Here is a 14,968-nt window from a genome sequence, read left to right as displayed (position 1 = left end):
AGAATTCCAGATGACAAGTCTGTAGTTCGACATACAAGTGACGACCTTTGACCTTCATCAGTTTTTATTTAATTGTGTCAGAGAAACTCAAACGTGCTCTTCATGCAGCTGAGTACATTCAGTGTTTAAAACGGAAGCTGTGCAGGTCTGAGATCAGCAGCTTTGTGAAACACCAAGCTGAGGTCCTGTTAATGCTGATATATAGTGACACAGTTACATTTCAATTTAATTCAATTTTATTCATATAGCGCCAAATCACAACAACAGTCACCTGAAGGTGCTTTATATTGTACAGTAGATCGTACAATAACAGATACAGAGAAAAACCCAACATTCATATGATACAGGGGTGATTAATCCTTTTGACTTTGTTTTTATCCATAAAACAGCTGCAGCTTTCACTACAGCACATGTGGTGCTTTAACCTTTGTACTGTTTGCATCAGTTCATTCTGCAGTTAACATGTGAACATGTTGGATGATCTGTCTGCTGTCACTGGGTGGTGCTGAGGTCTGAATCTGCTCCTGTAATCACAAAGAGAACTGAACCATCACAAACTGAAATATAAAGTTTATCTCAAATCTGAAATAGAGCTGATCCTTCTGTCCTCACACACCCAGGATCTGAAGTTCTTCTCTTACATTTCTTTAGTTCTTCAGCTCTGCTCACATACGAGCTGTTTATTTCTTAAAGCCGTATATACCAACAGATTTTCCAATATAATGTTAACCTTTGAGTTGTTGGTGCTTTGTGAATGTGAATCTGCATACATGAGCAGACGGAGCAGGTTTCAGTCCTGGTTCAGTCTGCTGCTGCACCGTGGTCACCAACATACAGAGGTATCATAACAAATATTAATGCTTTTTTCCCTCTCAAAGGATGTAAGCTGTACTGCACATGTAACTTTGTGAACTTACCTCAATAAGAATGATTCAGACTGTTTTATTTAACCTGAATATTTGAAACAAACTTAGTAAAAACAATACACAGAGTCAGTGCTAAAAATGTAATCCGAGGAAAAATGAAACACACATTTTAACTTAAGCTGCCAAGCAGAAGTATTTGGTTTGAGTACATAAATATTAGGCTTTGCTATTTAATCTGTAATTAATGATTAATGAGGGGTTACTGAAGTGCAAGCCTTTTTTAAAATATGTGTTAATATCCTTACAGATGTGGCAAAAGAGTGAAAACATGCTGCTGTTTGCACATATTGAATAATCAGCTCTGCACAGGAGCTGCAGCAGAGTGCAGCCTGTTGCTCTTACAGTGTAATACTCATAATAAAAGTACAGTAACTGTGGTTAGTTACTGACTGAGCAGCCCGGTGCGTTTCTGCTCATTTCGTTCACCTGCACGGGTTAGCTAAACAAACTTTACAAAACAAGTTTTGCCGATAGCCGAGTGCCCATCTTAGCTAGCTAGCTAAGGATGTTAGCTACAGATTAGCTTACAAACACCTTTCACTTACCAAAAATATTGTGGCGGCTCTCAGGTCCTTCTGTCAGGCAGACACTGAAGAACACCTGAGTCTGTCAGTTTGAAACAGTCGGTAAACGCTGGACCTCCTCTCAGCGTCCCCGCTCTATGTGCCGTTCAGAGAACGCAAGTTTCTTCATGACTGCGGCTGCTGCAGATATTAGGTCGTCCATGATTTCTACAGTCACTGGTCAGCAATGTAATGTGCGCAAACATATGTGGCTCATATATGTGGCTCTGAAGCCCCGCCCCTCAAGCGCACCCTCAGATGCCGAAGCAGTGCCAACTAATTGAAGCTGAAAAAATAACTGTACGTGGAAAAAAACGATGTAAGTGTGAAAACCACATGAACAGTGAGTTTTTTCTTTAAATTTCTATATTTATGTTTTTTCACTATCATTTCACTTTCAATACATTTGTTTCAGTTTCAATATTTCTTCAGTTTCATTTTAAGGTGGCATCGTTTTAACCTCATATGTGGGTTCAAAGTACAAAAAAGTCCAGTTGTTTCTCTGCCAAACTCCTTAGACTGGAAGTTCTCATGTTATATTAATGTCCCACAGAAAGATTAAGGCAAAGATTAGGACAGGTTACAACTCGTGAATTTTATGTACTTGTCACAGTTACAAAAAAGAATCTGCCTGAAGTCTATACATCCATACGTCTCATCATACAAAGCACTGATCTCCTACCTGCTGATGGAGCTGCTTTGGCTGGCTGTTCTTTAGGTTCTTCCATCATCTTTCTATAAAAACACGAGAAGATGATTTTACCAAAAGAAACAGTGAACACAGTCTGGGTGTCACATCATATGAATTTGTGTCATGGTTTAGTGTACGGGCCACACACACTGAAACTGATCTGTGTGAAAGAACACATCGATGACATGTGAATGTAGTGATAACCTCATCATAATAGAGGTTTTTACTTTTTCACATATTTGTTCAGTATAATGATTAAATAATCTGACAATACAAACCTAAAATACTTTGTTCCCTGTCTGCGACTTTGTGCGTCTCTGCTGTTAGTGCTTACAGGAAGTTTTAAACTTAAAATCCTTCCCCACATATGTGACTGTGGTCTCTGGGGCCATTATCCTGAAACACTGGGGCTCAGCCCTGAAAGCTTTGCTATCTTCACCTGATAACAGCAGCTGTTTAAAGTTATTGAGTTTGACAGGGAAGTGAATGTAAATGTGAGACACTGTGTGCTCACAGCTAAAGGCTGCAGTCAGCTGTGTCAGAGCGTCCAATGATCCTTTAATAAACACTCAGAGCTCCATGTTGATGAAGCTGTCATGTGTGAGCTTGTGAGGCTCCTTTAAACTGGCTCTGCTCTGTCAGATGCTCACCTCTTCTTCACTGTTTCATCAATCTGCTGCACTCTTCATCTCCTCCTCTCTCTCTCTGCTGTCCTGTTTAAAAAAAACAAACAAATCAGCGTTAGCCAATCAAACTCTGTGCAGATGCTGCAGCTACAGCTGATATGTCATTCAGCTGTTCATCAATCAGCTTCTGCTGCTGTTTATTCGGCTCTTACTCTGAACACGTGCAGATCTAGGAAGATTTTCTTGGGGTGTCAAAATCAAAGCGTTTGTTTTTTCAAACACACGTGCAGGTGTTTATATCACATATGGTTTAAATGATTCAAATGCAGTAAGTATACATGTTTCATATATCGTCTATAACTGAATTATGTTCTGTAGCCTACATAATGAAACACTTTAGTTGCATAAAACGTGAATTTTGATTTTATGTACTGTATATGTCACAGCATCGCAGTGTGGATGTGGAGAAGAGAGGACCCAAACGCAGGACTCACAGGTGGTGAAGGCTGGTGTTTATGACAGAATGACAGAGCCTGAGATGGATGACTGACTGGAAGACCAGCTGAACAGAAACGACACATGTGGGACTGACCAAGACACTGAACTGGAGGACACTCAGGACTTACACAGGCTAATGATAATGATCAGGGTTCATATGCCTTTTTCAGGGTCAAATTCAAGCACTTCTTAAGCACTTTCAAGGTCCCTTTTCAAACTTTTCCAGCACATCCCTCCCTCACCGCCAAAAAAAAATGCATGTTTCAATTCACATCACCTCAGTAAGACCATGTGAAAGTTAAGACAAATCATCCTAGGTGAACTTAAACACCTTTGTTCCCTTTTTGTTAAGAAATAGAAAAACACTCCACACAAAAATACTGCAAAAGGAAACTGTTGCCTTATATAAAGAGTGTATAAACTCAAAATGCACATGTCACTTAAAAATTAAGATGTGAACAAATCAACTTGTTAGATATTCTTCTCCTGTTGAAAAAACCCCCAAAAAGAAATAAATAAGTCTTCTCATCAGATATTGATGCTTCTTTCCTGTGTGACAGAAAATAGGAGACAGATGTTTGTTTGTTTTTTAAGTTAATTCCCAATAAAGCTGTTTTACTGCTAACTACATTGCTGTCTGTATTATTGCTGAAGTCCTAAACGATCACCTTTAAAGTAGAGCTGGGCGATATGAGATTTTTTCATATCACGATATGTTTTTTTCATTTCAGGCGATAACGATATCTATCACGATATAAGCCAAATAACTATATTTGTAAGATTTAAATGTGCCGTTGCTCACAAGTAAAATGTGAAATAATCAGCAGCTTGTTTTTATTTAAATATTTATTTCCCATAATAAGTTCAACAGGGTAGATGTACTTAAGGAACATGAGACTTTTTCAGATAAATAAAGGCAAATATTGCAAACTACACAAAAGGCAGCCGCTAAAGCGTTTAAGTTTCAAAATAGAACAAACGAAACAGACTAAATTGTCGATTCCACTTAGAAACAAAATATTAATTCTAAAAATAAATCTTAGTTTGTTTTACAGAAGAACAGACAAAACTGACTAACTTTTGTCAATATCAAATAAACTGAGAACTAAAAGGAAATTCTCAATCTCTCCTTGTTGTATAGCTTAGCTTTTCAAACAGTTTTAACAGTTACTTTAGTCTGACAAAAGCCGAATGACGAATTAGCGCTTCCAGTCAGAGACTGAGGCTACGTCCACACGTACACGGGTATTTTTGAAAACGGAGATTTTCAGTTTTCGTTTTAAAAATAATCCCGTCCACACATAAAGGCAGAAATGAAGGCAAACGCTGCTATGAACATGCCAAAGCAGCAGGTGGCGCTAGATTCCTAACCGTGCAGAAATGTTGGCCAATCAGAAGTCTAGAAGCCTCGGTGGGAAAAAGTAAACAAAGCTGGGGCATAGAAGCAGAACAGAGTCGTATGTGTGGAGGGACAGTAACTGTGTGTATATGTAAGCATTTAAACACTGCAGAGAGTAGAATTAACAGTATTGTAGAAATTCATTTCACCGAAACAATAACGTGGCGCACAGTGTGACGCATGCACCAGTTTATTGTATTTCCAGACTTGCTTTCGGCACAATTTACAGTGCACGCTACTCTGTTTTTTGTCAGACTTGAAATAGCCGAAATACCTTCACACTACGGGACTTCTATGGCTCTTCCGTTCGACAATCTCTCCGGCGTTGGAACCATCATCTGTTTTCTCTTCGGTCACGCTCGGTTGATTTTTTAGTCGGCACACTCATTTCCTCCATTACCCGCTGGCTGCTTCCCAAACAAACACACGTGTGGCTACTTAGTTTGGATTGGCTGACCTTTTTTTTTTTTTTTTTTTTGAGGACAAGAGCGGCGAGGTCTATCGCAATAGTTTAATTTTTCTATCGAGAAAAAGTTATATCGCGATACATATCGTTATCGTTCTATCGCCCAGCTCTACCTAGAAACCAGGTCAATATGTCTGTAGGTTCAGTCATCCAGGTCATGTGATCTAAGGAGCTTGGAGAGAAAAGAGACGTCTTTAAGTTTCTGGAAGACGTTTCATCTGAGAAGCTTCTTCAGCTCTAAAACCAAACGGTGGAGAGTCCCAGATATTTAAACCTGAGAGGGAAAGAAAGCATGTCGCTGACCCACCACTGATGTTATTTCAAGGAGGAAACTGAGAGCCTTTGCACCAGGAGCACAAACATCAGCTCCAGCAATGATCCACTGATGTGTTTTTATTCCATGTATGAATGTTGTTATTGACAGAGATGACGTTTGTGTGTCAGTGATGCAGTGACTGTTGTTGTTACCTGTACAGGCTGGTTAGACTCTATGAAACAGATCATACAGATCTCTGCATGTTAGAAGAGACTATTAAAGGTCATGAATGAGACAAAGGCAGGGAGGCGTCCTTTACAGCTAAACAGCAGAGTGAGAGAACAGCCAGCACCTCTACATTTATCACATTATACAGCACATGTATGATACTGACAGGGATGAGAAGAATTTAGTGATTCTGATCCCATCATTGATATTACTTATTGATTCTCAGTAGCTCTGCTCTGACAGTCACCACCATCACTGAGCAGCATATCAAAGACATTTGTGCACATTAACTGCATGTTGTGGCTCAAATGTTTGTGCATGTTGGAGGCATTTCCTCTTTGTTGTGATCAGTGTTGGTCATTACTCAAAACAGTCATTATTACACATATTACACAGAACACTTTGATTAAAAGTAATGGAGTACGTTACTTCATTACTCCTCATAACATTACTTTGATGTTAAAATGAACAAATGAGCATGTAACAACATAAAGCTGAGGTACAGCCCCACACACCAACACAGATCCTGATGAGGTCACGTGATGTTTCTCTGAGTGTTTATGAACACAAATCAAAGATGAAACAGCACAAAGACACTTCAAAGTGATTCTACTGTAGAAACATGAACAGGTAGAAACCTGCAGCCTGACTGCTCATCACTTTGTTACCTGTTCAAGTTCAGCAGCAGCAGCTCACTTTATCACGGTGCTGGTCTGGGGTCAGTGTTTACTCAGCTTTAACTAGTGATGTGACGTTCTGTATCGAGGCTTCGAAGCGTGTGTCGAGTAATGGAGGGGGCGTTTCCGCGAAGCGCGTATCGAGGCTTGCTTCATTTATGGGAGGAGCTGAAAATGATGACGTCCGAAGCCTCGCTGCCCGGCTGTACCACGTGTCTGGTTCAGGAAGCGGTTCGAACTTTGCCGCGAGCTATGACAGCGATATAAACCCCTCAGACAAAATGTGGGCGTTTGATGGAGAGTTGCGGTTAGTGAGAGTTAGAGACAGTTTAGAAAAAAAAATCGCCTACGACCTGCCACAGTGGAGAAACTGTTTCTTTTTAACAAAAACCAATGATGTGTCCCCTAAACACTAATCACTGTCCTTGCCTCAATGTTACAAAAGCACAACCACTGTCCACACCTCACCTCACAGTATATGATCATTTCCATTTTAGGCATTTCCAAATAATCATGTTCCATACTGCCAGTATAAATATACACAGTACACTGCATCACTACAATATACATGTTTTACACACTCCTTTTGTTGTTGACATTTACAGGCTGTGTGCAAAAAGGCCACACTCTTCAAATTCATGCCAACTAATATTTTTACGTCCAGTAGGTGTCCTACTAGAGCAAATGAAGCTTCAAGAAGCTTCGCGTTGGGGTGAACCAATTGGATGAAAAGCTTCAGTGCTTCATGAGGCTTCATCTGCCCATCACTAGCTTTAACCTCACTCTGGGTTCTTGGCTAGCCTAGCTTTAGCTTAGTGTTAGCATGCTGTGTGCTAGCTCAGCGTCAGAGCTCTGCAGGTGTCTCGTGTGTAAATATTAATCACAGTGACAGTAAAGGAGGTAAAGGGCTGTGACGTCATCACGTACGCTGCGTCCTCTGTGGGCTCTGAGTGAACTCAAAGTACAAACTACAAGTACACAAACACGAACGTAGCTCAGAGTGGCGGACACACTTGGCCTCGTTGGTCCAGCTGTGAGTCCGTTACCGTGAACTATGGAGCGGCAGATTTGTGCTGAACTAAGCTGCACACAGCTGATGTTAGCCAGGAAACATTACACACTGACTTTAATGGAGAGACCGGAAATACAAACACACACAGTTTGTTGTGTGAAGAAATCAAACACGAGCTGAACAAACAGTAAAGTTCCTAAAGACAAACTGTTAAAGGAGGAAACAAAGCAAACTTACAGTTTCTTCACACCAACAACAAGCTCCACTCCACACCTGGACACTAAACACGGACACACAGGTGAGCTGCTTCCTGGAAGGAGGCGGGGCTCCACCTGAAACTCAGCACAGGTGGGAGGGGCTCAGCTCTGTGTGTGCTGATGTGTTAACTTTAAAAATATGCCGTCTGACTGCTCAGACTGAGTCAGAGTAAAGTTCACATGCTGACGTGTGGAGACATGAAACCTTGTTGTAGCTGCAGGTGTGAACACACTGATCCCAGATCAGCTCTGCTGTATTTGTAACATGAACATTTCTGCTGCAAAGCTTCAAATGTTCAGCATGTTTCTCTGTTTCCAGTCTATAGATCCAGTCACACTTTCTACCTTCACCTGTGCAGTAAAGACTGAGAGCAGAGCTGAAAGCAAGCGTCCAATCAGTGAGCAGCATCAACACCTGAGCTTCATTCAGACTCTGTTATTGAAGATGTTGTTGGTACAAAGTTCATCTGCTGCTCACATGAATCCATGAAAGATTTATTTCACTGAATGTTTCTTCAAAGCTCATTTCAACCTGTTGAAGTCATGAATGAAAGTGCAGACTGAGAGTGGATCACATGATGTTTGAGGTGTGTCATGTGACATGTTCAGTATTGTCACACATGTCTAGATTGTCCCTGATATCATAACTGCTCAAACACTGATGATTATATTTGAAGAATTATTCCTGATGGCAGCAAAGTTTGAATGGAGCTCTCTGTCTGTGCTGATTTGTCGCCCTCTGGAGGTCAAAGCACAAACTGCATGATGTCACTGTAACCACCACAGTGACAGGAAGTGTTTTTATGACTGAAACACTGAAATGATGCTAACGGCTGTCGTTAGGCTCACTGACAGCAGTGCTGATGTGTTCATGTCAAACACTGGCTCAGGTCAGACTCCTTCATCCTTCTCCAGCGTGAGGCCGCCCTCAGACCCACAGGAGCTCTGACCTTTGACCTCCTGACCCTAACCATTTTAGTCTTGTTGCATCTTTAAATGCAAATCCATCCAAACTGTAGCCGAGCAAAAGAAGCTGGAAGTTGTTCTATGAATGATGTTCATCCCAGAGTTTCTGTTAAACGCTGCTGCTGTGCTACATTTGTCATTTCCTGCTTTCACTACCATCCATGTCAAAGTGCTGAACTCATCTGATCACTTTAATGCAGTAAAGCAGGAGCTGTAAGTCTGACATTTATTTACTGCCATTACAAACACACACATCTGGATTAGCATTCAGACAAAGGGCTGAAAAAAAATCAGCATTTGATTATTATTATTATATATCCTGTTTATGTGGATGCACTTTTCTATCTGTCAGTGCTGAAAGCAGACGTCACTGATCACATGACTCTGAGGGATGTTTCCAGCACTTTGCTGAATCTGAGCCATGAAGATTTAAGGCTCAGCTCTGAAGGCAAAGCAGGTCTGAGCCTGTGTTAGCAAGCTGTACCTAATAAAGTGGCAGCAAGGACTCAGTCAGTAATGATCAGAGCCAGCAGGGGGCAGCACAGAGAGGTGAGGAGCTGTCAGAGAAGCAGGCTCACATCAGACTGGCCATATTCCATCATCTATACCTGAAATAATCATCAAACACACGCAGAGCAGAAACATGTGGAAACATCTGGAGCTCAGTCTCAGTTTGATCCCTCAGAGGTTTACCTCAGTCCTGCTCCTCTACTTCCTGTTTACAGCGCACATCATGCTGTGTACTGAGGGTCATGTGGTCAAATTGCTCGCTCTCTGTTACTCTGACAGAGAGCGAGCACAGTTATCCTAATGTGTGACATCACTTCTAACCACAGAGCATTCAGCTTTCACAGCAGCCAACATCCTGTCACACTGAGCATGTGCAAACACAGCAGCCAACATCCTGTCACACTGAGCATGTGCAAACACAGCAGCCAACATCCTGTCACACTGAGCATGTGCAAACACAGCAGCCAACATCCTGTCACACTGAGCATGTGCAAACAGAGCAGCCAACATCCTGTCAAACTGAGCATGTGCAAACAGAGCAGCCAACATCCTGTCAAACTGAGCATGTGCAAGCACAGCAGCCAACATCCTTTAATGATAGAACAAAATTCAGACATCAAAGTTTCTCACGTTACAGAATCAGATGAACAGACATGAAGGGATATTTGTGGTTTTATGCACAGAGTCAGAATCAGACTCAGAGGTGTTCCTCGTGATGTTTGGTGATGGAAACAGTCTCATCGACGTTTCCATCACCAAACTAGAGAAACTAGTAGCTGCATGCAGCAGAGTTTAGCACAGCTGATCTCTGTGACACATCAACAGGAACAACATGTTGTTAAACAGGACTGTATAAAGACTCAGAGTCTGACTCACACCTGAACAATGAGGCTGTGCAGCATCGTCCTGTCACACCTGCTAAACCACTCGTATCAGTTTGAGCCCGAACAGTAACACGGTCACATGACCGACGAGGCCAACGCGCCCAGACGAACGTCTTCCTCGTGGAACTAACTTGTTCCTGTTATCAGATTTGTGAGCAGCAGCTGAAACTGCCACACGAATAAATGTTCTTCAAACTGTTTGATTCCAGCCAATCAATAATCTATAATCATGAGGATTCAAACACAAGAGCTGAACGTGTGGTTACATTGTAACCTTGGTTCTCTGAGTGAGAGACTCTCTCCCCTCTGTCACATATGGAACAGAGGGGAGAGAGAGTGTCGGTGTGATGGAGGACATCAGGTCCAAACATCACAGAAACAAACAAACTGTTAAAGGAGGAAACAAAGCAAACTTACAGTTTCTTCACACAGAGACACCAACAACAAGCTCCACTGTCCCACTCTGATCCTGTCTCCTCCTCTTTTATTCTTGCTCTGAGCTCTTTTTGGGTGTGTGTTTCTGTCTCCACCCACAGGAATGCATTGATACACTGTTGATAACGACTCGAGAGCAGACGTGTGACAGAAAACAGAAAAATAACCTAAACACCTAAATAACGTAAAATAAACAGAATATTTATTAATATGTTTAATTTCTCTTTAAAAACTTTTCTGCTCCTCAAATCCTTTGTTTAAGTTCAATCTAAGGAAAGAAAAGCGTCTTCTTTAAGTTTCTCAAAGAAGTCCACGATCTGTAGGCTCATGGAAATTCATTTTCTTGTTCTTTGAGCAGAAACACCAGAGTGTAGAGCAGGAAAACGATCCCAGCAGGACGTCTCTGTTGGGGAAATATCCCAGTTATTCCCCTGAGCCTGGTTAGTGAACTGAGTCAGAGCTGTTCATCGATCCTACAGGTGCTAACATACAAACACGATCAGCAGCTTCTCTCATATGGAGAACACACTTCAACATCTGCAGCAAATCCTGTGTTTTATGTTGATGTGACCAACATCTTGTGTTGAGTCTTTGAAGATGAGGAGCCAAACACAGACAGTGGATCCAGAAGGACTGTTTATTCAGGGCTTTAATACGACTGAACTGATGCTTCACATCCTGTTTAGAGACGATCGACCAACACAGGCTCAGTCCTCACTCATCACACGGACTTCAGTCACACTGGGATCAACAGAGGAGACTGTTCACCGTCACAGTTCAGCAACAATAATCAGAGCTTTTCTCTCTTGGTGAGGATCACATGTTCTGACACACAAAATATCTTCTGCTTTAACTCGTCTCTCTTTTTTAGTTTGGTTGTCGTGTTTTTTACTCTTTGTTCCTGTCAGTGTCAAATATGAGAGCAAACTGTTTTATGCAGGAGCCAAACCAACACCAAGCTGACCAAGAGAACCTATAACACCACCAGAATTTATTATCCAGACTTTACTGACAGATTTATGTGCAAGTAAAGCTGTTTATGTTCACTGCTTTCAGCCAAGGAAGCATTCGTTCTTAAAAGTTCACGAAACGAGTAAATCCAGTTCAGCAGAGTTCCAGTTTGTAGCACAGCTGATCTCAGCTGATCAACAGTAACAACAGTAGGGGTGGGCCATAGAAACGATATACGATAGAAACGATATAAATTTGGCCAACGATAGAGATTGTGACTATACCGCATGTTGATGATGTCATCAAGCTGCGCCTGTTTTGGTCGAAAGCATCGCAGCAGCTACAACAATTATCATCTGCAATTATGGCGGACGACAGTCATAACAAAGAGATGAAGCACTATTGAAATATGGGGAAAGCCAAAAAGTTAGCATTCATCCTCCAGCTTCACTGTGCTAATGTTATGCTAACATAGCTGTGTCGCTAGCAGTCATGTAGCACAACATTATATACCAGGTAGTCCAACTTCAGTAACCCTGCAAACGCCACTGCTGTTTAGTCTTCATTTATGTTGGAAGTGATAGCAGAGCTGTACGTTTGAATTAGTTTCAAAAATCTCTCAGTCAGAATATGCTATGAAATGTTTAGGTGGAAACTAGCGAGCTAACTTCCTGTTAACTTCTAACTCCGTTAAATTGAATAAATTCTGTTTTCATGGATGCCTGGATGTAGGGCTGCTCGATTATGGCAAAAATGATAATCACGGTTATTTTCATTGAAATTGAGATCTCGATTATTTGACAATATTTATTTAACAATAACAATGTGTTGAATAATGACTTTAAAGGTTGTCAAAAAATAATATTAAATAGTGTGCAAATACTGATAACAGTGCAAATGTTTGCAATATAAAAAAATAAATGAAAAATGTAAACATCTATGTTTAGTGAACTTTGCAGTGTTGCTCTGTGGTGCAGCTATGACACCGTAGCAAAGTTTACACACTGTCTACTTGATCCACGTCTGACTGAACCCATGTTTCCAAACCACTGAAGTTTTTTTACCTCTTTTCAACCAACAGCAGTCACTCTCCTCTCCAAATAACTTCTGTTTAGCTTTCCAAGCTTCCCTCAGGTCCTCTTAATCAGCGGTCCCCAACCCCCGGGCCTCGGACCGGTCCCGGTCGGTGAGTCGTTTGGTACCGGGCCGCGAGAGTTGAGGCTCAGGTGTGAAATGTATAGTTTTCAGGGTTTTTATCGGTTTTCCATGTTATTTTGTCATCGTTTTTATCGTTTACTTGGTTTTCCTGGGTCTTTTCACGTGTGTTATGAATAAATCTTTTTTTCGGTACCGGCACTAGTTTTATTTTGTTGTATTTATCCGCGACACCTTAATGGCCGGCCCGTGAAAATATTGTCCGGCATAAACTGGTCCGTGGAGCAAAAAAGGTCGGAGGCCGCTGCTCTTAATTGTTGTGACACGTGTTCGAAATGCAGAGAGGTGCGCTCGATTTGCCACACGGAGCAGCGCGAGAGTAAACCACGAGGGAGGGGCTAATAATCGGCTCAGTCATTTTTAATGATCGTTGAAAGCCCAGATCGTAATCGAGATTAAAATTCGATTAATTGAGCAGCCCTACATGGATGTTAAACTTAATTGTTACACCTGGTAAAGCAGCAACGCTGATGATTTAATTAAAGATGAAAGAATTTAGACCATTTTTAACTCTTTGTGTTCGTTTGACTTTGGGACCTGAAGCTGTCGGAGTTTTGGACCCAGATTACTCCGTGAAGCTCCTCACTACGGCAGCCGTAATGCTCTGACGATCCATCAAGCAGTGCTGCTTACCAAAGTTGTACTAAAACATTTTTAACAGATTTCTGCAGCCAAAATCGGTTCGAGGTCAGTAAGCACAACCAGAATTCATACATAAGGCACACTCTCGATTTTTGAGGAAATTAAAGGATTTTAAGTGTGGAAAATATGTTATACAGAAGAATATATCGTGATATGGATTTGAGGCCATATCGCCCAGCCCTAAACAACAGGTTATTAAACACATCAGTTTGATCTACAGATCAGATCATACATCAGGTTTACTTCATGTAAAATAAACGTCTCACTCTATGAGCTCCATCAGTCTGTGTACCTCCTCATTGTCATTTCTGAGCAGAGTTTACCTGCACACTTCCTCATGTCTGACAGTGTCACAGTGTGTGTGTGCCAACATTAACCAGCTTATCATCAGCTGCTTGTGCTTCATGAATAACTCAGACTGACAGAGTGATGAACAGAGCACAGAGGGAGGCTCTGCTCTGGTCCATCAAGCAGGATTCACATAGTAACATGTTTTTCCTTTGAACACTTCATTGTGTTTAACTTGAAACAGATTAAAAAGTGTTCGATTGTGCACTTCACACAGTCTTGAGTCACAGAGGCTTAAATGTGTTTGATTCTGAGAGGCTTTACTCCTGCATCAACATCAAGTATATGTAGGATTTAAACCGCAGTGAAAACATCCTTAAATATTGATGCTGTGTGAGAGAGTCTGTATTTACTTCTGATTATCTCTGTTTGCAGTGACCCTGAACTGAGCTGGAGCAGCTTCATGTTGTTTTGACGTCACTCAGTAAAACCTGAATGTCGGCTTCTGAAGAACAAACTGGTTTCATCTGTTTCCAGTTAAAGGGACGATCATTGTTCCACCAGTGATGTTGGATCCAAAGTTTCATTCAGATCGTTTTAAACTGTTTATCAAAGACAAATGTTTGAGTGCAGAGTTACTGACTGATAACCAGAGTGGATTCAGCCAATCATCAAATCATCTCATTGGTTTTATTTTATGTAAATACAAACGTCTCACTTCCTGATCTGCTCATAAAGTTCCTAAAGACAAACTGTTAAAGGAGGAAACAGAGCAAACTTACAGCTTCTTCACACACCAACAACAAGCTCCACAGCTGCACACTAAACACAGACACACAGGTGATTCCTGGAAGGAGGCGGGGCTTCACCTGAAGCAGGACAGGTGGAGACTTGATAGGAATTTTCCCCGTACAGGGAGGAGGCTGATCTTCAGATGAGTTCCTGTTAAATCTGACGAAACAAAGTTAAAAGTGGACTCAGTCTTGTCTGATTTCACTCTGTTTTTCACTGAGCAGGTTTAAGTTTTATTAATGAAAATCAGCAGAGCTTGGTACTGATGGAAGACCCTCCTCTAATCGTTGTCATTCAGAGTGATCCAACCTGTTTGTGAATGCAGCTCACAGACTCTCCGCATTTCCACACGACTTAACAGACTGATGGTGTTTTTCCTTCAAACAAACTTTACTGAGAACACTCAGTGACACTCATGGACGCTCCAACAGAGTGAAGATGGTGATCAGGATGAAGAAGACTTTAGAGAGTTCTCAGAGCTGCTGAGCTTCTCACAGTGGAGACTCAAAGTCAGGACTTTAACCTTTTTAAGCATCTGTATTAAAGCAGATATAATATTAAACAGTGCTGTCATATACAGGCTCACCTCCAGGAATAAACATGCAGACACATAAACTTGTGTTCATGCTGACATTAAATAGGAACATACAAAATGATTTTATCAACTCTTACAGTTCAGATCAGGC

At 41.3% G+C, this 14,968-nt stretch overlaps 1 protein-coding gene across 7 annotated transcripts in view; it reads right to left on the bottom strand.

Annotated features, from left to right (window-relative positions):
- Positions 1-14,968, bottom strand: part of LOC112432912 (protein NLRC3-like) — a 414,611-nt gene that overhangs the window by 124,296 nt on the left and 275,347 nt on the right. For 2 of the 7 annotated variants that reach the window (XM_076881291.1, XM_076881292.1), the window contains exons 2-3: positions 2,831-2,893; positions 2,172-2,224 (exon numbers count right to left, since the gene is read on the bottom strand). The exons of 1 other annotated variant lie outside the window; for it this stretch is intronic. In XM_076881291.1, coding sequence (XP_076737406.1) covers positions 2,172-2,220 — 49 coding nt within the window. In that variant the 5' untranslated portion in view covers positions 2,221-2,224; positions 2,831-2,893. Of the gene's footprint in view, positions 1-2,171; positions 2,373-2,830; positions 4,595-7,579; positions 7,593-10,376; positions 10,685-14,968 lie in introns of those variants that run through there. 4 more of the 7 variants (XM_076881294.1, XM_076881296.1, XM_076881295.1 and 1 more) reach the window with 4 other exon arrangements.

Source organism: Maylandia zebra, unplaced genomic scaffold (genome assembly GCF_041146795.1).
Source record: "Maylandia zebra isolate NMK-2024a unplaced genomic scaffold, Mzebra_GT3a scaffold11, whole genome shotgun sequence".
NCBI lineage: Eukaryota > Metazoa > Chordata > Actinopteri > Cichliformes > Cichlidae > Maylandia > Maylandia zebra.
Note: the sequence above shows the minus strand (reverse complement) of the source record. Positions and strands in the feature narration are given on the sequence as shown.